The sequence below is a fragment of the Sceloporus occidentalis genome, unplaced genomic scaffold (genome assembly GCF_023333645.1).
Source record: "Sceloporus occidentalis isolate IW3139 unplaced genomic scaffold, rSceOcc1.0.p SCAF_38, whole genome shotgun sequence".
In the NCBI taxonomy this organism is placed as follows: Eukaryota; Metazoa; Chordata; class Lepidosauria; order Squamata; family Phrynosomatidae; genus Sceloporus; species Sceloporus occidentalis.
In genome coordinates this window covers 5,508,565-5,534,184 of record NW_028317018.1, presented here as the reverse complement: position 1 = coordinate 5,534,184, position 25,620 = coordinate 5,508,565, and the positions used below count along the sequence as shown (strand labels likewise).

Here is a 25,620-nt window from a genome sequence, read left to right as displayed (position 1 = left end):
AATATTACACATTTTCCATATTACAGTATGCTTATTTAAATGGGAACAGTCATACCTGTCACAGTAATTTGTGTAGGGCATACATGGAGTTGCTACCTGGTAGAGATGGTATGACCAATTTCAGCATTAGAGGGGTTAATTCAATTGTATAGGCATGTGGTGCCAAAAGGTCTTATAAAATGAATGTGTCTTTTGAAGCTGGGACTCCAACCAGGCCCCTCTGCAAGGTGTGAAATATTACAGAGGAGGTGCTCTACATCTTTGCTGAGTAATACACCATATGCCTGTATCATAGATACATCATGCCCTCATAGATTGTGAATTCTTTTGATATGCTAAGTGACCACTAGAAGTCAGGAAAACCATTTCTTCCAGGGTCATATCCAACACATACATCAATAATAACCCATATATTAATAATCATACCTCCTTTTGTGCCTATCTAGAACAGAGAAAGCGCACCCTACAAAAAGAATACAAATATGGCTAGTGCAACTATAGCTGTTTAGAAGAAATTGTGAAGTCCGTGGTATTCAGTCATAAGTAGCACGTGTGACATATCTATGGACTTCATCATTTACAAGAAATTCATAAATGCAAGAATTATTGCTGTGGCGAGCACAGGAGGGAGAATAAAACGAAAATGAGTTATTTTGACTGATATGTTTCCACAACACAAAGGGGGAGGTAACTTATGGTTCCTATAGGTACACCTTCCCTCCGCTTATACCACCTCTGGGCTGGCTTGGAAACTTGAGATGAACTGGAAAAAGTATAAATTTAATGAGAGGAAATTGGTCAGTGGGCCAAGATCTAATTTTGAGTAAGTCGCCATCTTTCCTTGCCGGAGCCCTACAGACAGAAAAATGGTTACTTTACCATTCAGGTGAGTAGTTTTCTGTAATTTCTCCTTTTTGCTTTTATCTGTTTAGTGTAAATAATCTGTTTATCATCTTTTTTGTATGCACTGTGACTATTTTTGTTAATAATAAAAATTAGTTTATTAAGTTCTGCCTTTGTCTGGTAAAGACTCACGTCACCTGATTAGAACATTTAATTGGTCATTTGAAATCACATAATTATTGTGTTAAAGTATATTGTGTGGGTTCTTAGTCTAATTCGCTTGGGGGACCAAGGCACCCCATTTATAAATTGTCTTGGTGGTGGCAGCGTTATATCATTATAGTTAGTTGTGGGTGGTATTAAGGGTGGATATTTTTATTTGTATCACGTTTTCCGGTCTAGGGCAGACAGACCCAATTTTTTAAATTATTTCAGTGCCTGGCATGTACGCCTTGTGGAATGGATCTGCATCGCTGTAGGAGAAACTACTATATCCCTCCTCTTTGCAACTTCTTGCACCCCCAGCCACTTTGATAGTGTGAACGCAGCACTGTATACAATGTTGGAAGAGAGAAAAGTACAAAAGTCTGTGAAGGCTTCATCTTGATGTCTGTGCACATATAGAGAGCTGGTGCATGTGACAAACAAGTTACAGTTGCTGGGTAAATAACCAAGGAATGTTGCTTTCCGAATCGGTGGCCACAAAAATATCCACAACTGAAGCCAGCCGAAAAATAATAGCTCTGATGCTCTGTAACATTATTGGTCCAGATTTAGACAGGCTACCAGTATTTGTCTGCTCAGATGATAATTATTACATTGATAACAAGCTAAGAAAAAAAAAATAGAAACATAGAATTTGACACCAAATTAGAACCATTCAGCACATACAGTTTGCCTGTTCAAACCTTAATTGGTTCAAACCTTAATTCCCTCACTCACTACCACTTCAACAGGTGTGAATTAAGAAGAGCATGTCATGGTAACAGTACCACAGAATACACTTGACAAAGCAGTAAATCAATTGTTATATACCTGTAAGCTTTGTGCCGAAGATGCTGTCCAAATTGTGGGACAAAGTAGGGGAAGGGTGAAGAATTAAGTGTGGGTAGGTGTGTGAATGGAACAAGAGGGAGATGAAATAAGAAATGAGCATGAGGCAGCAAGGATATCTCAATGTTAAGGGAGAGACAGGTGACATTTAGGGAGAGGAGGGTAGGCATCAGAATGAACATGGTGGTTACAAGGTGGGTTTTTGTATAAACATTGTGTGTGGAAAAAAACTTAATTTCCTGTAACTGTAATTGCCCCTGGCCACTGTGGGTTTGAACATGCGCAGAAAGAATGGGTGTGGCCTTGGGAGAGTGAGATCTAGACAGTAACCTATTCCACTTAAACAATAAATATTGTTAAATAAATAAACCTTAGCTGGTTTGTAATTTTATTTGTTTATTTAAAGATCTAAAAAAACAGACACTTTCAAGAAGCTTTTTCAGTTGCTATGACAATATGGCTTTTGTAACAAGACAAGCATTATCTTTTTGGCAATTACAGGAGGGGCTGGACATTCAAACAGTACTATGGTGTTTTTAGTAACAACAGCTCTATATTCAGAAAAGTTGGCAGAACACCACATTTAAGACACTGCAGGAAAATAAGACTGCTGATCTGTGAGTTGCTTATAGATCATTTTTGCTTAAACTAGCAAAATTATTATATATATACAAATATATCTATATTATTTTTATTAGCACCCCTCCTTTTACCAGACACATAGTGTGGGGAATGTAATTTGGTGGCCTGCCTAGGATTCACTGAATCTGTCTGTGGTTAGAAGTACCACTCTAAAGTGTATCAATATGGGACAGTTCAGGAGAAGGAGGTCAGTAGGGGTATCTAATAATCTGGGAATTGAATGGTGAATCGAAGAGTCTGATGAAAAGTGAAAGGCGAAACACTGGAACAGACCATTTGGGAGAACAATTAAAGAATGGGCTTTTACATATGTCAGCATTAGAAAACAGGGAGGGCATGACAAAAAGAAGGAGGAGGGAATATAAGGGACACAGAGGAGATATTTCCTAATGAATATGCAGAAAGCATTAGTTAGCAGTGATGGATCTTAGGTTATTTTTTCTAGCCAAACATTTTCCAAATAGTTACCATTTTTTTAACACAAAACTATTCTATGTTTTTACACTCACAAACTGCACAGACATTATGTCACTGTACCTAAATAATTCAACACATAATTTCTATAAGGGAATGTGATACAGAGGATAAGAATGCCCAGAATCTACCTAGTGGATTTCTGTGAAAATAGACTATATGGACAAAATCATTGGGACACCTGACCATTTCACCAACAGGGACTTTGATAACATCACATTCTAAATACATAGACATTAATATGAAGTTGGTCCGCCTTTTGCAGCAATAACAGCTTCAACTTTTTTGGGAAGGCTTTCCACAGTATTTTGGAGCATTTCTGTGGGAATGTTTGCCCATTTGTGAGGTCAGGCACTGATGTTGAATGAGAAGGCCTGGCTCCATTCCAGTTCATCCCAAAGGTGTTTGATGGGGTTGAGGTCAGGGCTATGTGCGGGCCAGTCAAGTTCTTCTACACCAAACTCATCCAACCATGTCTTATGGACCTTGCTTTGTGCACTGGGGCACAGCCATGCTGGAATAGAAAAGGGTCTTCCTCGAACTGTTCCCACAAAGGAATAACATTGTCCAAAATGTCTTGGTATGTTGAAGCATTAAGATTTCCCTTCACTGGAAGTAAGGGGCTTAACTCTACCCCTGATTTCAATAATTAAGAGGTATGTCCCAATACTTTTGTCCATATACTGTATGTTTTTCATTAAACCTATAATATAAATATAGCCATATATTATCACTACCGAAGTACCACAAGAAGATCTTTAATTAATGAATCAATGTCGCCAATTCTGCTAATATATATATTCTCATTTTATTAGGCAGCATTCAACCTGTACCAGCTAGCATTTGGAATCCATTTTCATATGATATTAAATAACTCATTTGCCAGCACTAAAGATGGCATTACCATGTGTTTGGTCAGGTTGCAAAAAGGAGATGCTCCTAGACTGCAAGCTGTAACTGGACCAAAGTTCAGTGCTAAACAATAAATGCATATTTTCAAACTTATATTAACATCACTAGAAAAATACATACCAAGAGCGCCGCACAAATAGGTCCATGAATGATATACAACAGGTGAGTGTCAGAACTAATCCAACAGCTAAAATACAAAAAAATTTAACAGAATTATCATTTCACAATCTTAGTTATGTAACTACCTTCTTCATGCCAAATCTGCCAAAACATAAATTAAAGTTAAAAAAAAAAATAAACTCACTTGTCGTTATAATATAGACTTCTGGCAACTGCATGTATGCACGCAGGGATAACTGGAAATCCTGCAACAATAGATTTAAATGGTCAATTAACACAAAGCTGTGTGTTTTATTTACACATATAGTAAGCTTAATTTCTTAGGTCCTTGAATAGGGAGAAAGAGAATAACTTTAACATTGTAATAATATTTTTATGAAGTTATGGCTCTATAGACTCCGGTGTCAAGCTTCCATAATGATTTTTAAAGTCTTAGTTATATATTTGAGGTTTACTGTTAGTGCAAGTGGATTATCATTACTAAAATAATGACTGCTGCTAACACTAGCACTACCAGAGACTGGTCAAGATTAACATGTTAATAAGCACCTTCAGTTGGTAAACTGTAGGTTTTGTTCTGACTGCTGACAATTTTGTTTTACTGAAAACAGATCAGAGAATTCCAAACAGGCTTTCGAACTACAGTGACACCATTCAGTGTTTCCTTCTGCCTTTGGGAGTTACAAATAAAAGGTGTTTAGGTGCAAAGTGGTAAAAGTGGGGCACTCGTCACTGTAACAAATGCAATGTTGTAGATGGCAGCTGAATTTTTAGCACACTGCAAGAACACAGTTTTGCTGCAAACCGTGTGATTGGAGCCCGCATTCTGGCTTATACTTATCTGGCTTATTTTTATCAGACCAACTACGCACTTCACTTCCCGACCAGACCCAGCTATGAAAGGCTCTGAAAAACCTCCCCTAGATAGTACACACTGGTCCAAGCAGGGTTTCCATACTTGGTTCTCAGATCTTCTTTAGGGCCTCTCCTTGCCCTGGAAGCGGAGGGGAATTTCCTCGCCCCACAAAAGTCTCTCTGATTGTTAGGATTAAGAGTCATATAATCTAACCTACATGCATAGTACTACATTACCATAGTATAAAGCTCTATTCTAGTGCAGTGTGATGAAAATGGAGCAGCTATCTATCACACTGGATTTGTTACAGTGATGCGTGCCCCACCTTTACCACTTTACACCAAAATTCCTCTTTATACGAAACTCTCAGAGTTTTGAGGAGGCACAAGGAAACACTGAATGGTATCACTTGGTTTGAAAGGCTGTTTGGTATTCTCTCATCAGTTTTCATTCAAACTCCACTTGTCTCCTTCCTTCAGTTTTCAGTAAAACAAAAGAGTCGGCAGTCAGAACAAAACCTGCAGCCAACTAACTGAAGGTGCTTATTAACATGTTAATCTTGATTCTTGTTATAAATGCCACTTGGCAGTACCAGTTATGATAGTCATTTACTACATGTAATTTACACTGTATTTCTGATACATCTGGTATTACTTTAATTGACCTTTGCTTTAAAAAGCAAGGACATTTCTATGTGATCCAAAACTTTTGAACAGATATATATATATATACATGTACAGTTGCCATCACAGTTATTCAACCCCCATTGCAAATCAGGTTGTCAAAATGTACAGACGTTCAGCTGTTTGCAATGAACAAATCAAATGAGAAATTGAAGTAGCTCAACACAACAAATGCTTCAAGTGGTTTCCCCAAATTCAACTAAAAGTTCAACTTATAACGACTTCTCCAGTCTCAATATTTTGAGATTGGAGAAGTCATATACAGTTTGTCAAGATCCCCCTTTTTATTGACGGTGTACCTCTGTACTACTACAGCCAATGACATTTTAATTGACCTTGAAACAAATAAATCAAATACATATGCCCAAATAATATGAGAAAGAAAACATTTAATAACATACCCCATCCTAGTAAATAGTACCACATTAAATGTTGCTTTTCTGCAAAAACAGCCACCACAATAAGCGTGTGTAAGTATATTCCTTCACACAGCATCCAAAAATAGTTACATCCCATCAGGTAAAAGTGGATGAATTGAGATATTTTGCAGCTTACCTGTAAATAAATAATTACTAGTTAACTGGGTTTAAAATTGTGTTAAGATTACAGTTCCAGAAGCACCGTAGTGCCACTATCCCCACCACCCTTTCATATCCGAAAAAAGTTTTGCTGCAGAGGGAAGAAAGCCTTAGGAGGTACTAAGCTGAACCCCTAGCCAAGTTTACCAAACCAAATGAATGTGTGGTTGGGCATGGTAAAGGATGCATTCCTATGTGTCTGTATATGTATACAGTATATATATATATATATATATATATATATATATATATATATATATATATATATATATATATATATATATACATATATATATATATACATATATGCAGTAACCAAAAATGGTAAGAATAATCATTGTGACTTACTGGGTTGGTTGCAACTAACGCTTGGTTGTTGGCCACGGCTGTTAGAGAAATGATCGTAACAATAGAATTGCAAACGAAGGAGAAAAACAAATTTTTATGCAGCGTAATTCTCTGGCAGCTTAAATTCCTATGAGAGGACAAAACATACAATTAATGGCCTTATTTTTCTGCTAAGTGTATTTTGAAAACAATTAATTCCATAAGTTCATGTGCATACAAAACAAGAATGTCATGTGCAAGATGTTTGTTTGTTTGCTTCACCATTTCCATTTCTAAAGGCTTTTATTAGCAAATTAATACAAATCCTTATAGAAATCTAGGAGATGTCAAAATGCAGGCTGTGCAGGGGTCTAGCAGGATTACTAATCATCTGATAATGACTGGCCCATGAACATATGCCCTCTCTAGCGATCAGAGGTTAGAAATTGGAGTCGTTTGTTAGCTAGTCACTTCTGCAGTCACCAGGTGCTGGGTGTTCCATCTATAAATAGAGGTTCAATATGGCTGTTGTCGCATTCGCAAACAGCTATTCTATCTTCAGTTACCTCTGCAACCAGCATCGCTGCTAATACATAATAATTGGCATTTTCATAAAAATACACACAAATGATAGTGCTAAAAATTACAAAAAGCATATGAAAGACGATAAACCAAATATCCGAGACCTGTGAATTCTGAGTGTACATCATGTTGTTAAAGCAGAGATAAAATACTGAATAATGCCAGGGAAATTAAATCATAATTACATGTGGTGCTTAATGCTTCTTCAATATAACATAGCGGCTTTTACCAGGGTAGTAACCAAAGGAAAACAGCAGTGCATGTGCCCAAACGCCATTATTAGCAAAAGTAACTGCACAGTAACTGCAGAAAATCAGAGAACTAGAGAGTCTGACAAAATTAATGACACATTCTTGCATCTTTAACAGTGCCCACAAGCTCGTATGCACAGTGACATCATATATATATATATATATATATACACACACACACACATATATATATATACACACAAGTGTATATATATATATATACATATATGCACAGACTAAATACAGTATCTCACAAAAGTGAGTACACCCCTCACATTTTTGTAAATATGTTATATCGTTTCATGTGACAACACTGAAGAAATGACACTCTGCTACAATGTAAAGTAGTGAGTGTACAGCCTGTATAACGGAGTAAATCTGCTGTCCCCTAAAAAAACTCAACACACAGCCATTAATGTCTAAACCTTGGCAACAAAAGTGAGTACACCCCTAAGTGGAAATGTCCAAATTGGGCCCAATTAGCCATTTCCCCTCCCCAGTGTCATGTGGCTCGTTAGTTTTACAAGGTCTCAGGTGTGAATGGGGAGCAGGTGTGTTAAATTTGGTGTTATCGCTCTCTCACTCTCATACTGGAAGTTCAACACGGCACCTCATGGCAAAGAACTCTCTGAGGATCTCAAAAAAAAAAAGAATTGTTGCTCTACATAAAGATGGCCTAGGCTATAAGAAGATTGCCAAGTCCCTGAAACTGAGCTGCAGCATGGTGGGCAAGACCATACAGCGGTTTCACAGGACAGGCTCCACTCAGAACAGGCCTCGCCATGGTCGATCAAAGAAGTTGCGTGCACATGCTCAGCGTCATATCCAGAGGTTGTCTTTGGGAAATAGACGTATGATTGCTGCCAGCATTGCTGCAGAGGTTGAAGGGGTGGGGGGTCAGCCTGTCAGTGCTCAGACCATACGCCGCACACCGCATCAAATTGGTCTGCATGGTTGTCGTCCCAGAAGGAAGCCTCTTCTAAAGATGATGCACAAGAAAGCCTGCAAACAGTTTGCTGAAGACAAGTAGACTAAGGACATGGATTACTGGAACCATGTCCTGTGGTCCGATGAGACCAAGATAAACTTATTTGGTTCAGATGGTGTCAAGTGTGTGTGGCGGCAACCAGGTGAGGAGTACAAAGACAAGTGTGTCTTGCCTACAGTCAAGCATGGTGGTGGAAGTGTCATGGTCTGGGCATGCATGAATGGTGCCGGCACTGGGGGGGCTACAGTTCATTGAGGGAACCATGAATGCCAACATGTACTGTGACATAATGAAGCAGAGAATGATCCCCTCCCTTCGGACACTGGGCCACAGGGCAGTATTCCAACATGATAACGACCCAAACACACCTCCAAGACGACCACTGCCTTGCTAAAGAAGCTAATGGTAAAGGTGATGGACTGGCCAAGCTTTTCTCCAGACCCAAACCCTATTGAGCATCTGTGGGGCATCCTCAAACGGAAGGTGGGGGAGCGCAAGGTCTCTAACATCCATCAGCTCCGTGATGTCGTCATGGAGGAGTCGAAGAGGACTCCAGTGGCAACCTGTGAAGCTCTGGTGAACTTCATGCCCAAGAGGGTTCAGGCAGTGCTGGAAAATAATGGTGGCCACAAAAAATATTGACACTTTGGGCCCAATTTGGACATTTCCACTTGGGGGTGTACTCACTTTTGTTGCCAAGGTTTAGACATTAATGGCTTTGTGCTGAGTTATTTTGAGGGCACAGCAAATGTACACTGTTATACAGGCTGTACACTCACTACTTTACATTGTAGCGGAGTCATTTCTTCAGTGTTGCCACATGAAAAGATATAATAAAATATTTACAAAAGTGTGAGAGGTGTACTCATTTTTGTGACATACTGTACATATACATGGGAAGGGCACCACAAAGGGGTAGTAAAATTAGAATCATCATTACTGAACAGGGGCTGAGGACATTTAACATACTGAATTAACACTGCCCTCTTAGTTAGTCTAGTCATTTGCAGGCATGTATTGTTCCAGAGTGTTTACTTTTGCTGTGGATACTGCTACCAAAGCTGCCTTCTCCTAAATATTCTACCCTGCGTCACCTGTAGCCACTCAGTGCAACTTTTATTATGATCCCATTTTTTTACATTATCATAAATGCTTACATTTCACTGACACAGACAATTATCTACCTTTCAAATGCACAGAAAGTAAATCAGAATTTGATCAAAACACATGCACAAAGCACATGCACAAATACACAGGCAACTTAGGTTGGAAATCCATAGTCTATGCAAAATGACACTGTACAGACTTTTCCTTATAAACCTTTTTTTCACATTTTCCAATGCGTTATATTTTATTGAGAGCTCAAATTCACTTGATAACATAAGGTTGTCATGCATAAGACACATAGTCAATGCACAAAAAAGGTCCCTTTTTGTTGGGGATTTGCAAAATCCACCAAGCTGTAGAAGTTGTCATACAATACATGTAAAAGCTAACAGAAAAACATGCTTACTTGAAATAAAAGAAGATAGCCAAGGATATTAAAAGTGATACTACTGATAATCCATGCCCAATGATTGACAAATAGTACAAATTGAGAGCTGTCTGCAAAAGAAAGGATAAAGGAGTAAATAAATGTAGTCATCATCATCATCATTATTAGATATATTGCATTTCAAATAAGACAGATATATACAGCATGATTTATTTGGCATATATACACATAAGGGATTTATCAACTTATACATTTTCTACACCAGTTCACTCGTGTAACACCACAGAAAACACCAAGTCATAGAGCGGTAGTTCTTAACCTTTTTGGTGTCACAACTTCCTTTGAAAAAATTCTTATGACCGATGCCTCCCAAGTTTTAATGGCCCAAAATTTAGGTTTTGGCAGGATGAGTTTGCATAAACAATTTATAGTTAGCCCAAAAGTTAGCCCCAGGGGTGGCATACCCCACAGGTTAATAACCCCGACCATAGAGCAATAACACAAAACTAGTTAACTGAGTGCACTAAAAAGCTATTTTAAAGTGAACCTATACTTTAGCGTACAAAGCAATGCTTTACTCAAAGTTTTTTCCCTATAATGGCCCAATTTTATTGATACGTTAGGTAATTGTAAAATATAGTGAAAAGGTATTTGGCCCCTCCTGTTATTCTATTTTTGCATATTCATCACACTAGTTTCAGATCATCACACTAATTTTAATATTAGACAAATTAACTCAAGTAACCACAAACTTTCAGTCCCCTTTGCGTGTACCTGTACGTCCTGACTTTGTTGCAGCTGCAGGGACATCTCCCTGCCGCTACATCAGCAGAAGCCACCATCGTTGGCTTTCTCCCAACTGATTGTCTGTAAGGGCACATGCTGTGAGTGCCAGTACTCAGTGATTGAAGGAATGCCCGATCCCACGTCCTATGGTGTGACTCTCTTCTGTCCTCAGTGCCAGGACTAAAGGCATTTAACCTTGCACTAACTTGCTAGCTCATTTTACCCGTTTGACCCTGTTTGATCTTCTCACCTTGTGTAAAGTGGAATTCAAGTGAGGTACCCAGTATGTTGTGATTAAAACGATAGGCACAGGTCAGGAATGTAAAGATCAGTGTCGTCAGGAACAGGCAAATATCAGCAACAGAGTATAATAGAATGGTCAGGCAAGCAAGGTCAGGAATGGAGAATTCAGAGTAGTCATGAACAAGCAGAAATCAGCAACAAGTAGTGTACAATACCTAATACTAGTAGCAGCTCAGCCAGTACAATAACTGAGCACTGAATCGAAGTCAGTGCTCAGTTTTTAAACCTGCTGCGCTCCCCAGCCAGGAGAGTAGATATCGGCGGGACCACGCCACGCTAGATGCGGGCACTCAGAAGCACAGCCCTGGGAAGGGCCGTGACCGAGCAGTGGAACAGGTACGTATCGAGATAGGCTACGTTGTGGTCCGGGACCCCGACGTCCCGGTCAGTGGCAGGCTCCCCCCCTATGGAGAGACCTCTGGGCTCTCATGGGACTGGGTTTTTGAGGATGAAGAGAAGGAAAGTCCAGCACCAACTCATCGGCATGTACCTCCCTAGCATCTTCCCAGGAATTTTTGTTTACCTCGTATCCCTTCCACTTTATGAGGTATTGGAGACGACCCCTGTATCTCCTGGAGTCAAGTATCCCTTCTACTTCATATTCATCTGAGTTATCAATGACAATAGGAGCAGGAGGATCCAAGTGCCTACCCGGAAAAGGGTTCTCGTTCCACGGTTTTAAAAGAGATACGTGGAACACGGGGTGAATTCTCATTGAAGGGGGTAGTGTCAATTCAACAGCCACTGGTGAGATTAATCGTGTGATCGCGTATGGACCCACGAATTTGGGTCCCAGCTTTCAGGTCTCAAGCCCCTATATGCTCCAGCCTCATGCTTCCAGTGGTGTCCTAAAACTGGGACAGGGCAAATACTTTTTCACTGTACTGTATATCCTCACGTCATGCTTTGAACACATTTGACAAACTTGAATAAAGGAAATCTTTGTTATACGCTACTGGTTTCTACAAACATAGCTAGACAGAACATAGAGGGACCCCAAAATTATTTAGTTTTCAAGGAAAACTAATACATGAAAAAAGGGACCAAACACTGTAAAAAAGAGGAATCCAGGGAGCAAGTTCTTACCTTTACTTTTACATGAGTGAATGTATTACACTGAGTGTAATTGGTCCATGTTCTGTTACTCTCAGGGTGTCTGAACCACTGTCCACTCCCATCACATTCTTTTGTAGCTTTCTCTAAAAAAGTAAATAGTGTTAGCACAATAAAAATGATGAAACACAGAAGGCTATGGATTTATTAAAGGACCTCCCCAGTCCTATTTTGATTTAAATAAATTTTGGATGAATTCCAAAGCATTTTGTTTACAGAGAAGAAACATTTGACCCATCTAGTCTGCCTATTTTTTCTGCAGTAAAATCTTTAAACCTTATTTGGGTTTTGGCCGTTTCTCATTTTCAGGATAGTATCATGCCTATCCTATGCATGTTTAAATTCCATTACTGTATTAAACTCTACTACTCCTGGTGGAATAATAAAATGAAAAGCATTATACACATATAAAATGTATATACATATGGATTTTTTCAGGAACTTCCAACCAAAAATATATAAACATAAAAAAAAATTGTGTGAGGGAATGTTCTGGCCTTTTACTATTTTTTTTAATGCATGCATATAGATTACATTATATATTATTTATTTTTATATATTATATATTATTTATTATATTATTATTATACATTATATATTATTATATATACAGTACTTGGAAGGTGCAGCTGAACATAGTTTTGTTTTTCCAGCACTTCCTTCTGTGAATAAACCCAAGTATAAAATACAATATGTGTGCCAATATTTCATTTTTTTTGCCATATGCTCTAAAAGAGGGAAATAGCTGCATGAAATTAGATAGCATGAACATTGTGAAATATTCGAAGTAGTCTGAAGCATATGCCCTTGAAGGGCTTGACTCTCTTAGTGCTATTAAGGCAATAACATTTACATTAACTATGTAGCGTTTATAATGTTTTTTTATTGCTAGTAAGTATAGAGTTAAAATGTATTAATATGGTTTTTGAAGAAAACCTTACTCATCTGCAAAAAAATAGGGAAATTGCTGTTGAAACTCCAGTTTCTCCATGCACATTTTCTGCTGGAAATTTAAAATACCATAACTTTGGCTTATATTAGAGAAATCAAAATAATTTTAAAAAGCTGTTGGCTGAAATTTCATGGAAAACAAGAGGATTCCAGAGTGCCTTCTAAATGGATTATCATAAATACCCAGAAATCTTATTGGCTTCTGTTTACATTCTATTCACATTTGTTAAGCATATAATAGATTTAGCAAACAAAAAAATTAATTAAATGCTAAGCTGATTTTATTTTTTACACACCTGAAGGATCAAAATCCTGAAAGTAGTCAGGACACCGCTGTTCCGATACTGCTCCAGCAGCAACATCTCCCCAACATAACCAGCCATCCCATGTTCTGTTACAATACCGGCCTGCAAAAAAAGGAAACAGTGAATTAAGCTGCTGCACAGTGGCCATAATGATTTATTAGTACATGTTGTGCCTGGAGGCACAACATGTATTAATTAATGACCTTATAATGTTGGTATACAAGTTTATTCTGTGTTCTGTGTATTTTAGACATTTCCTCCATGAATCAATGAGATTTAACTGAAGCACTGAGCAAAATTAACTCACAGATGACTGACACATCTGTGGAGGTAGCATGCAGACTATATCAGACACCATAGCAGCATTATAACATAATTATATTAAAAATATAAATTCCAGTCATTATGGGTGTAAAAGGAGTTAGTGACCTAACTAAACAACATTTGGTCAATTGAATTATTGAATTCACATGCTCACAGAAAGGACAGGAGGAGAATTATTTAATGGCAAATGTAGGCCCCTGAAGCCCACATCAAAGGGCAACTGTAATTCATGTATTACATTGTCTGTACGGTCTGTTTGTAAATGTGTGATAGTGTTAGTATTGTCTTTTGATAATGTATCCATAGGATTGTATGTATTGTCTTTTGATTAGTTTATCCATAGAATTGTAAATTATATGTTGTGTGATAGTGTTAGTATTGTCTTTTGATATTGTTAACCAAGAGGAATGTTAATGGAACGTACCTTTGATGCCACCCTATAAGAACTGTACTACCATTCCCACCTAGAGGTTCTATGTTCTGAAACCAATATGGCAACATCCATTTTCTGTGCACGGAGTAATTTCTCTTTGCTTTGGTCTTTTTGCAGAGCTGATTTGTATTTGAATTTGAACGTTAAAAATAATTGCAAATATCCTTTCATACTACAGACTGTTATGCCATCTGGCTACAATATAATTCATATAATCAAGAACAGGAATTTCAAGAAAAGTATGTATTAAAAATAATTTACCTTGTTTTCCATGTTCAGGCTCCTGCATTATTTTTTGGTAACACTCATACTGAGCTGTCATGATCTTATTCCGAGTGACACTGACATGAATAAAGCTCTCTTCTTGAGGAGACATTTCTGAATCTTCCTCTTGAACCGCAAGTACATGATGCTGGAAAAATAAGATTGCAGAATTAACGTGCTGAATTATGTTATAATTTTTTTCAACACTTTCACTGAACATGATATAACATAACTATAAATCAGAAATAAATGGGTATATGCAATACAGTGAGCAAGTATAGGTGAAATTAAACATTTCATTTTACTAACTTAATGGAACAGCCACATCAAAATCTTCTTTTGACATGACTGCAATATTTTTATGTGAAATTCTCTACATAACTTCTAAAGTAGCTTTTTATGTTTGATGGCACGTTAACTTTGTGTAGCACTCATGGTTTGATACATACTAAACTGGGAAGAAGCATTTGTTTCCTTCATTCAATAATAAACGTGTTACCCATGCCTAGACTTATAACATAAAATGTGTATGCTCCAAAAGCACCATATTTTATGCAAATGAATTCGAATTTGGTTTTATTATACTTGGACAACATTACCTTTGGTAAACTTGCAATTCAACATTTGAAACATCTCCTACATCACCACAAGTTATGTTGAAGAGTTTCAAGAAAAAAAGCCTCTAGTTATCTCAATTGTCTCAATCGTTTGCCAGACATTACTGAAACTTCAAATAGGATCGGGTTCTATGGTCAGATGAAACCAAAGAAGAGCTTTTTGGCAATAAACACTAGAGGTGGTATTGGTTCACACAGATAGGTAGTAAAGTAAAGTACCTCCTGCCCACGGTTAAATATGGTGGTGGCTGTTAAATGTTTTGGGACTGTTTTTCTGCCAGAGGACCAGGAAATTTTGTTAGGATACATGGCAGATGGTAAATGAACACCTGACTGCCTTTGTCAGAAAGCTTAAAATGGGCAGCGGATGAATCCTCCAGCAGGTCAATGATAAAAACGTACATCAAATTTAACGCAAAAATGGTTTACTGATCATAAAATCAAGGTCTTTCCATTGCCATTCCAGTCCTCAAATTTAAAGGATCTGGAGGAATGGTCTCAGATCCCTTGCCATGTATTCTCCAACCTCATCAGGCATTATAGGAGAAGACTCTGAGCTGTTATCTTGGCAAAAGAGGTAGCACAAACGACTGACTAAAGGGGTGCCAATAATTGTGCCACACATACCGTATTTGCTTGATTATAAGACGACCCCCCCAAAATCTGAATATTAATTTAGAAAAAAAAAAAAGCCTGAATATAAGATGACTCTAGGAAAAAAATTTACTAGTAAATATTAATTCATGTAAACAATTTTTTTTAAAATAAAAGCTATGATTGAGAAAAATATTTTTTTTCTTTTTATTTCCTTTTGTTTTCCAAGGTACACCTTCCCCGGCTGTCAGAGAGAATTCCCCGGTGAGGGGAACTCTGATCTCTGACAGCCGGGGAAGGTCTGCGCGATGGACGCAGGCAACCCCCGCTGCTAACCGCACCTCCTTCCGGCTGCAGCGGAAGTTGCCTACGCGAATTGCGTAGACGTCTAAACGCTGACCGGACAACACACCGGGAGTCAGAAGCACCGTTTTTTTTTGGGGGGGGGTGTTTAAATGGGGGGCATAAGGCATTTCTGTAGGCAGAGTGCTCTATGATATGCCTTTTTCTTTTTTTCCTAAATTAATATTCAGATTTGGGGGGTCATCTTATAATCAGGGTCGTCTTATAATCGAGCAAATACGGTACTTAAATTTGTGTGTTTCTTTTTCCTGCTCTCCTCCGGGATTGAAATTGTCTGTTGTGAAATGGCCGTGCCTCAGCTCTTCGTCGCGTTTCTTAATAGGGGGTGAGACGAAGAGCTGAGGCACGGCCATTGAGTGGCGCTGTGTGCGCACGCAGGCCGCTTTAATTTCATTAGGCGCCGGCTTTAAATGTTGCTCTGCTGGCCCAACGGGAAATTTCCTGATATCCCGGTGGGCAAGTCCGGCCCTACGCTGGCCACTTTAAAATAATTAAGCGGCCGGCGGAGGTGGTCTTACGGCCACTTTAAAACTCGCTGCGCCGGCCCCACACTAACCCCTTTTTCACGCAGTGTGCGGAGGGGCCAATAGGAAAGCTATGGATACTCCATTACCTAACATTAAAGACAGCTCTGGCAAAGATGCTTATGGACAGATGTGAACTGTTTGTCTCTACTGTGTTACTTTGTCTGCCTTTCTGTTTCTCTTTTTTGCTCTCTGATCTGTATTTTTTGTATATCTCCATTACTGTATCAATTTGTCCCTCTTTCTACTTTCTCTAAAAAGAAAAAAATAATCTACCACATTTTTCATTACAGTATATACCGTATTAAAAGTCAACTCACAGTGGGTTAATTACCGTATTGGCTCGATTATAGTCCGCCTCCCTAAATGTTAGGTGCTTTTTTAAAGAAAAATTTAGATTCTTAAAAAAAAAACAACTTAGTGGAATAGATATGCTGCCACTCTGCCCCCTGAGATATGCTGCCACTTGTCCCCCCCCGAGATATGCTGACACTCTGCCCCCTAGATATGCCCCCCCCCTAGACTTACCAATGTAGACTCCCGGGTGTCTAGCGGGGACGTCGGGGGACATCTGCCCAATACGCGTAGACATTTTCCAGGAGATTGTTAAAGCGCATCGTGCAGACGTTCACCAGCTGCGGCGATGCGCACGTTAACAATCTCCGCTGCCATGGGAAAGTAGTCCCTGCATGTCCCTGGCGTCGGGCGATACGAATTGCGCATTCCTGTGCTAAACCCCTATTATAGGCCGTAAAGTGGGGGGAAAAGTGCAACCTATATTCGGGCTAATACGGTATATAAGTGACTGTGGCACAAAGTTAGAAGAGTAACCTTATCACCATAGAAAACAATTTAATGGCTCAGTAAGCTGGAATATTCTATTGGTTCCTATGGTGATAAAACCATCTATCAAGTGTTATACCATAATCGTTTTTATACATATCCCCACTGAACTTACTGTGCCAGAATACTAAAGGCATTTTGTAAATCTACACGCCCCTTACAAATATGCAACTTGTTTATATACATTTTAAACAAGTGCATTTTCAACAGATGGGACTTCCTCTTTAATGTTATGTTCAGGAATTGTCACGTTCAAACTGGCTGACTTCAAGTAAAGCACAAAGATATTTGTCAGAAATAATAACAGATGAATCAAGTGAAAACAAAACACCCACACGTTTGGAAGTTGCCATAACAACATCAAAAAACATTAAGCATTTTCTATGTGGGAGAAAAGAGGTACACTACAATTTAACTAAAAAGAAAATGCCTAACCTTCATCTATGTTTAAATATTCTTTGTACTAAAGAACAAGGCTTAGTCATGGAAGACAGGTGATAACAGAATGGTAGATCAGCAGTCCTACAAAGAATGAATTTGGGGATAGTTTACAATCTCCCTTAAGTGGGTGAGATTTATTCATTAAACTCTCCATCTACCAAGCTTGAGACACAAAAAATGTTTTCTTTTGCACTAGGTGTTTACCACACCAAAAGTAGTGTAATTGGTAGTAGTGTCTTCTCACCATCAGAGATTGATTTGCTAAACAATAAAATATCAAGCCACCTCAGTAATGGTTGTTACAAAGTGCTGGGCTGTCTCTGCCAGGAGACTGTCTCTGCTTTATCCTGCAGCAAGGCATATGAGCCATAACTGATGCCATATGCTCTGAGATCAAAAGAGCCTATGATCCCACAGTCTGATTTGGCCCCAACTCACTTAGTGTCATATTATAGGTCGGCTTGCTTCACAATTATGCACAATAAACCGGACAAACAGGACTCTAAATGCTCGTCCAAGTACACTGACCTCAACTTTATCTGCAGTATAGCTTGCTTATTGAGACAGAAGACCTTTTTTCCCACACATTCTAGTGTTTCCAGTAACAAAATAAATCTACTGCTTATCCTAAAATATGTTTGTTTATTACAGATAAAGACAAATAACTGTCCTATCTCTTTGGACGGGCTATCTTTGAAGCTGGTTAATTCAAGTAACCCCATCAAACAATATATTTTTTAAAACTAGACACCCCAAGGTATTTCAAATGCTAGTATTTTAACCCTTTCCATGCATGAGATTCTATCAAACACCCCAATGTGTGTTCAACAACATCTCCGACACATGCATGGGTTTGTCTGGTGTTTGGGGTTAAAAGGCCACATTTGGGAAGTGTGCTTTTTTTCTCCATTTTGGTCAGTCTGTGCCTATGCCTTATCTTTGAGCCCGGCCACTCCAATTTACCCCATCAAACCATTCATTTTTTTTTAAATTAGACACCCCTTAGGTAATTTTAGCACTTGCTCATAATAATCTTTATTTATTTTATTTATTTTATTCTTGTTGGACTTTTTTTTTACATTTTTCTGGAACTGGATGGTTCCTCTGATGCATAAATATTTTTTAATGTTACCACTTTTTTTCCATATTTTTTTTTTATTTTTTTCAAAATAGTTTACTAATCACTAGACTTGTGCATTTGTATTCGGGCAAATATGAAAACGAACATGAAGAGTGCGTTTTCGTTGTTCGTCCCGAAGAAACGAAGAAGCGAAGATATCGTAGGTAAAACGTACACGAAGACACACAACATGAAGATTTGTTTGTCTTCGTCTACTAATCTCCCTGGTCCCTTCCCCATCTAGCCTACCTTATCTACGCAGCATCGTAGGGGTTGACGGAAGCGAAAATCCGTAGGTTCGCTGTCAGGGGTTAAGGGGCCGTGTGAACGACTCTATTGGTCGCCTGCAGAGTCCTCCTCTGGCATCAACCAATTAGTTGATGCCAGAGAAGGACCCTGCAGGCGACCAATAGGCTCACACGGCCTTTTTAACTCCTTGACCTTGAACCTGTTTGCTCCTTGTGTCCTACTTGCATCAGTGTCTACAACCTTGTGGTGCGTGACAATAACCATATTTATAAAGGTATCCATTCCTGCTGATTTATCATTTATAACCATATTTATAAAGGTATCCATTCCTGCTGATTTTTGTGACTTTGGGAAAAAAGTGGATTTTTATTTTAAAGTAGTATGTACAAATTTTGGTTCCAAAGTATGTGAGGTACTTTCTATAGGATGTCTTAAAAAGAGTTTTTTAGACACAATTTCTGTGTAAATTTGTTTAAATCAATATATATCCCAAAACTATTAATTTTTTTAGTGGGAGCATAGTTGGAGACCTTTATTTAGTACTTGAATGTTCTTTTGTAAGAATCTTTTCACTTAAATTAAATATCTGTGACTTTTTCTCTTTTTTTCTCAAAGTGATATCCCCTTTTCCTCTTTGTAAGCGTGTGGATAACACTGACTGTGTATAAGTCACCGTATGGGGGAAATACGCCGAGCAGTGGAGGAGGAACGGGACTCTCGCAGGACATTGCAAGCAACTGCTCTCACGTCCAGAGACTTTCTGTAGGTACAGTATATTAATGTAAGAAGAGAGATTGGTTTTTTTTTTAGATTAAAGAGTATATTTTATATTTTATATTTATCGGTTTGCCTCCTAGTTTTTACATGTTTGCAAGCTAAAGTCCCCAGGAAAAGATGAGGAGTGACGATACCATTTCTCCTGTTGTAGGGCACCCTTTATTAATGTAATGGTCTGTCTTTCCCATTTCCTTATTTTGTACGAGGAGGATTTTCTACATTTGTGAATATAGATCCCCCTATTACATATGTATGTAATTTCTTTTAGTTATTATTATTGTGGTATGTGCGCAGTCATAGTTTGTTTTTTTGAATCACTTATCTGTATATAATCAGTGGTGGAGTCTGATTGAGTGAGCACTAGTAGCACTACCACGAGTTCAAGCTGCGCATCACTTTACACTCCACTTAGGTGACAGTTGCGCTGGGATTTGTCACTGTTTGACTTGAGGAAAGATTTTGTCCAAAAGGCACAAAGTTTATTTGATGATTCTGAAGATGTGAAGATGTGAAGAGTTTAGATACTATTATGTATAATTTAGAGGAACTTTAACTTAAGGAAGTGAAAATCAAATGGGAGGTCGCCACTATGAAAATTAAATTAAAAAATCACACCAAGAGGGCCCTGGTTTTACAAATTACCCACATTTGATACACAAAACATTCTATTCATAAATAGATGGAATGCAATTTTAGAGAAAGCTAGTTTTGACTTGATGTATTTAATTGTACAACATAGGAGTGAAACATTAACACAGACACTGAGATTAATGAGATTTAGAATCAAATTACCACATTAACAGGTTTAAGGGATTATGAAGAAAAAAGGAAATATATTTGTGATAAAGAGGGTTATCAAGATAATATAGTAAGAGGTTTTGGTAAAAAGAAGAGATCTTTAAGAACAAAAAGATATACCAATAGAAATAGAAGGATGTGTAGACTGAACCAGAAGACATGATGATAACTTGAATTATAATAGAAAGTACTTTCAGAATAATGAGAAATATTTATATAAACCCCCAGGGCCGGCCCTAACATGGGGCACTTTTAAAAGGGGCGACAAAGCCCTTTTTTGTTAAAGCGGAGGAGAGAGAGGGGCGCCCCTCTCTCTCCTCTGCGAGCCCTCTAGCTCGGTCTAGTTGCCGACTTGTAATGCAGAGCGCCGGAAGATGACGTCATTTCCGGCGCTCAGCATTAGAAGCCGGCACCGAGACCAAGCAGGGAGACTCGCCGCAGGACTGCTGAAAGGTAAGTACAAAGGGGGGGATAGGGTAGATAATAGGGAGGGAGGGAGAGGAAGGGTAGATAATAGGGAGGGAGAGGAAGGGTAGATAATGGGGGGGGGCATTTTAAACTTCGCCATTATGTCTTGGGCCGGCCCTGTAAACCCCATCAGTATAATCGAAATGGAGATTTTACTGGTAAATCTGAACAAAATACAGGAAATAAAAAAAAGTAGAAATAAAATATCAAATAACAATATGGGAACAATAAATCATTTAATAGTCCTCAGAGATTAGAGGCCCAAACACCAAATAAGAGGATGAAACAATGTTTCAGGATTGGGAATGGAGGGACCGGAGACAGATAGATATTTCATGTGGCCAGTCAAAAAGACAAAGAACAGTAGAAGAGGAAGAGTTTTAACTATTTTTTGGTTCCAAGAAAAGTTTTATTTACAATTACGGGTACTGCTGTGGGCACCAGGTTTGCCACAAGCTAGGCAAATCTGTTTATAGCAAGTTGGGAACAAAAACATTTTTTCATGGGTTCAGGGCTTTGGAAGTTATATTTTGATCATCTGTTTTTTATCTGGAGCGGCACTGTAGATCAGTTAAACAAATTTGTTTCGGTAGTACATGATAATCTCTGGGGGATAAAACTAACCACTACCTTTAGCAAGACAACTATTGAGTTTTTAGATCTCAATATATATATATGGTGGATAAATGTGATAGAAAACCCTTCCACTAAAATTTAGGGGGTAGTAGAAGCATTATTAAACACTCATCTACAGACACCAGACAAGCCAGAAGGCTTCCAAACAAAAAACTAGGACACATTTTAAGTCAATAGATGTGAATAGTTTTGCAGACAGTTGTCACTATAGCCCCTGGCTCAACTACTACATACCTAAGAGCCAATTTTGAGGAGTTAGAAGAAACTGTAGAAATGTAAAAGAATATAGTATACAAGCTCAAAAAATAAAAAGTTATTGTTACGTACCTTACTGCTGGTTCCTTAGGGTCCTTGGGTCGACAGCCGCCGCGGAGAAGAGGGAGACCTCCCACCTCGGTACAGCAACTGCAGACGCCGCGGAAAAGAGGGAGACCTCCCGCCTCGGCACAGCAGCTTCAGCCGCCGGGGAGAAGCGGGAGACCCCCCTCCTCGGCACAGCAGCCTCAACCCGCCGCGGAGAAGAGGGAGACCTCCCGCCTCCGCTAAACAGCTTCCGCGAGGACGAGGAAGACCCCGCACCTCTACGCAGCAGCCGCCGCCGACTGGAGTCAGGTCCGGTCCTGCCGCGTGCACGCGATCCTCTTCACGCCACCTAGGGGCGCCAGCTGGTACTACCGCTCCTTTTATTAGACAATTGCGATCTCGCCAATTACAAGATGGCCGCAGACCGGAAGTGATGTAATGGACTTGTTGGAATTTGGCGGGAAACTCTATTTTGACGCCAAATTCTATTTCCTATTTAAGGGACTCAGAATCCTTCCATCATTGCCTTCTGATGGTCGTACCTATCTTGATAGTGTCTACTCCTCAGTAAAGCGTTCCTGTTTTGATTCCTGTTACCAACTCGGCTTGTTCTTGTTCCTGTTCCCCATGCATTTTGATTCCGGGTTCCTCCACGACGATCCTGACTTCTGGCTTCCTGATCTCGGCTTGTTTTCGACCATCCTGTGCTTATTACCTCTGATCTCTGTCTGTTGGACTGTGCTCGTGCTGTTCTACCTGAATCAGAAGGCCAACATGAGACCTGCATCGGTAGGACAACAAGGGTCATGTGAGGCTCATCTAGATGGAATGGACCACCGCCTGGATCAGTTTGCTCAAGCCCTCCAGACGTTGCTTCAACGCACCGATCCAGCGCTACAGAATCCTCAAGCGATGGCGGTTCATCCACCCCCACCTGTGCCTGTAAACTCCGTGCCAGCTCATCTACCACCTCCTCAACGTTACGGTGGTGAGCCAGGAGCATGCAGAGGGTTTCTGAACCAGTGTGAGATCCACTTCGAACTTTCTCCATACGCCTTTCCCACGGGCTAAAGTGGGTTATGTAATTTCCCTGCTCACAGACATTGGCTTGGGCCTCTCCACTCTGGGAGAGAAACGCTCCTATGGTCCGGTCATATTCGGAGTGTGTTTGACGTTCCTGGGAGGAGGAGCACCGCATCCTCATCACTGTTTTCCATCCGCCAAGGTTCTCGTTCTCTCCAAGAATATTCTATTGAATGCCGTACCCGATGACAGAGGTCAACTGGACCAACGAGGCACTAGTCGCTGCCTTCCTTAATGGACTCTCTGAGACTTTCAAGGATGAGATTGCGGCTAGAGATTTACCCACTGAACTGGACGCTGTAATTAAGTACGTTTCCCAGGTTGACTTACGTCTTTGCGAAAGAAAAGCTCAACGAGAGAGCTTAAGACGGGGAGAGAGAGGAGTGAGGGACACTGTACGTCATTTTGCTCAAGTCCCTTCTTCATCCACTATGCCTGAGTCGACGGAGGAACCCCCATGCAGCTGAGGGCAGCTAGACTTACTGAACATGAGAAGAGCAGGAGAAGAGAGGGATTATGCCTGTACTGTGGTCTTCCTGGGCATTTCTTCAGAAACTGTTCCAAGAGGCCGGGAAACGCTCGCACCTAGGTAGGCTGAGGGGACCTACTATAGGTGTAATTAGACCTTCCCCTGAGACCAAGATCACCCGCATGACGATTCCTGTTCGACTAGCCTGGTCTAGGGGTTCCATTGACACTGAAGCCTTTTTGGATTCCGGCGCGGCCGGCAACTTTATTGACTCTGAATTTTGTACTCGACACTTGATTCCCACCCTTCCCTTACCCAATCCATTATCTGTGGAGGCTATCGACGGGAGATCCCTTCTTCCGGAACACATAACCCTTTTCATGTCTCCACTTACCCTCTCCGTGGGAGTGGTTCACAGCGAATCGCTACAGTTGGTGGTCATCCGTTCTCCCTCTGTTCCTATCATATTGGGGTTTCCGTGGCTGCGTAGTCACAATCCTACTATTGACTGGTGTACTAATCAGATTACTGCTTGGAGTAGCTCCTGTACGGATCATTGTCTCACGCCACTGAGTACTGCTTCGGTGACGCTGAACCCTACTGGAACCTCACTTCTGCCAGAGCCGTATCGATGTTTCTCTGACGTGTTCGACAAGAAGGAGGCGGAGAAACTACCCCCGCACAGACCTTACGACTGTCCCATCGATCTGCTTCCTGGTACCATGCTGCCCAGAGGTTGGGTTTATACGCTCTCTGTCCCTGAGACTAGAGCCATGGAATTGTATATCTTGGAGAATCTCCGTCGGGGATTTATTCGCCGATCTACGTCACCCGCCGGACGAGGATTTTTTTTGTTAAGAAGAACGATGGTGAGCTTTGCTGTGCATTGATTACAGGGGTCTTAACAAGATCACCAGACGCAACACTTACCCCATGCCGCTGATTTCTGAACTTTTCGACCAATTGCGCGGAGCTACCATTTATACTAAGTTGGACCTTCGGGGGGCTTACAACCTTGTTAGAATCCCTGCTGACGATGAATGGAAGACTGCTTTTAATACACAATCTGGACATTACGAATATACAGTTATGCCGTTCGGTTTATGCAATGCCCCAGCCGTCTTCCAGGAGTTCATCAACGATTGCCTCAGAGATTTCCTTCAACAATTTGTCGTGGTGTACCTAGATGACATCTTGATCTATTCCTCGGACCTTTCGACTCATCGCACACAAGTAGCTCAGGTGCTACACCGATTACGGCAACATGGGCTCTACGCCAAGCTGGAGAAGTGTGCTTTTGAGGTCCACAAGGTCATGTTCTTGGGTTACCTCATCACCCCGGAGGGGTTTGAGATGGACCCTTCCAAAGTACGGGCTATCAGGGACTGGCCGCAGCCCGTGGGTCTGAAACCACTACAGCGTTTTTTGGGGTTTGCCAACTATTACAGACGTTTTATCAGGGACTATTCAAAGATTGCTGCTCCTTTGACGGCCCTCACTAAGAAAGGGGCCGACACCATTAAATTGCCACCTGCTGCCGTCTCTGCTTTCAACCGGTTGAGGGAGAGGTTTATCACAGCTCCTGTGCTGCGACATCCGGACCCCCTACTACCATTTGTCCTGGAGGTGGATGCATCTGAGACCGGGGTGGGGGCCGTTCTCTCTCAAAGGGCCTCCTACAGTGGGCCACTACACACGTGTGGCTATTTCTCCAGGAGATTCTCGTTTGCGGAGAGGAATTACGACATCGGCAACAAGGAACTTTTGGCTGTTATACTTGCTCTGGAGGAATGGTGATATCTTCTGGAGGGCGTACAGGTTCCAACCTTGATCCTGATGGATCATAACATATTGAAACCACAAAATGTCTCAATCCTCGACAAGTCCTTGTTCCTGTCCCGGTTTCCCTTTGTTTTGACCTACCGTCCGGGGTCAAAGAAAGTCAAGGCCGACGTTCTCTCACGTATGCACACCTTTCCAGACGAAGCGAGTCACGATCCTGAGGCGATTGTACCGGCTGCCAAGGTCCTAGCTGCAATCCACCTTACCTGT

At 40.2% G+C, this 25,620-nt stretch overlaps 1 protein-coding gene across 1 annotated transcript in view; it reads right to left on the bottom strand.

Annotated features, from left to right (window-relative positions):
- The window catches only part of LOC149290663 (calcitonin gene-related peptide type 1 receptor-like), a 28,867-nt gene extending 5,653 nt beyond the window's left edge, over positions 1–23,214 (bottom strand). Inside the window, exons 1-9 of the mRNA XM_089488452.1 lie at positions 22,732–23,214; positions 14,281–14,431; positions 13,254–13,364; positions 11,980–12,092; positions 9,823–9,914; positions 6,510–6,636; positions 5,985–6,138; positions 4,229–4,289; positions 4,045–4,111 (exon numbers count right to left, since the gene is read on the bottom strand). Of these exons, the coding sequence (XP_089344578.1) occupies positions 4,045–4,111; positions 4,229–4,289; positions 5,985–6,138; positions 6,510–6,636; positions 9,823–9,914; positions 11,980–12,092; positions 13,254–13,364; positions 14,281–14,431; positions 22,732–23,214 (1,359 nt within the window). The remainder of the gene's footprint in view (positions 1–4,044; positions 4,112–4,228; positions 4,290–5,984; positions 6,139–6,509; positions 6,637–9,822; positions 9,915–11,979; positions 12,093–13,253; positions 13,365–14,280; positions 14,432–22,731) is intronic.
- Positions 23,215–25,620: the final 2,406 nt, after the last annotated feature.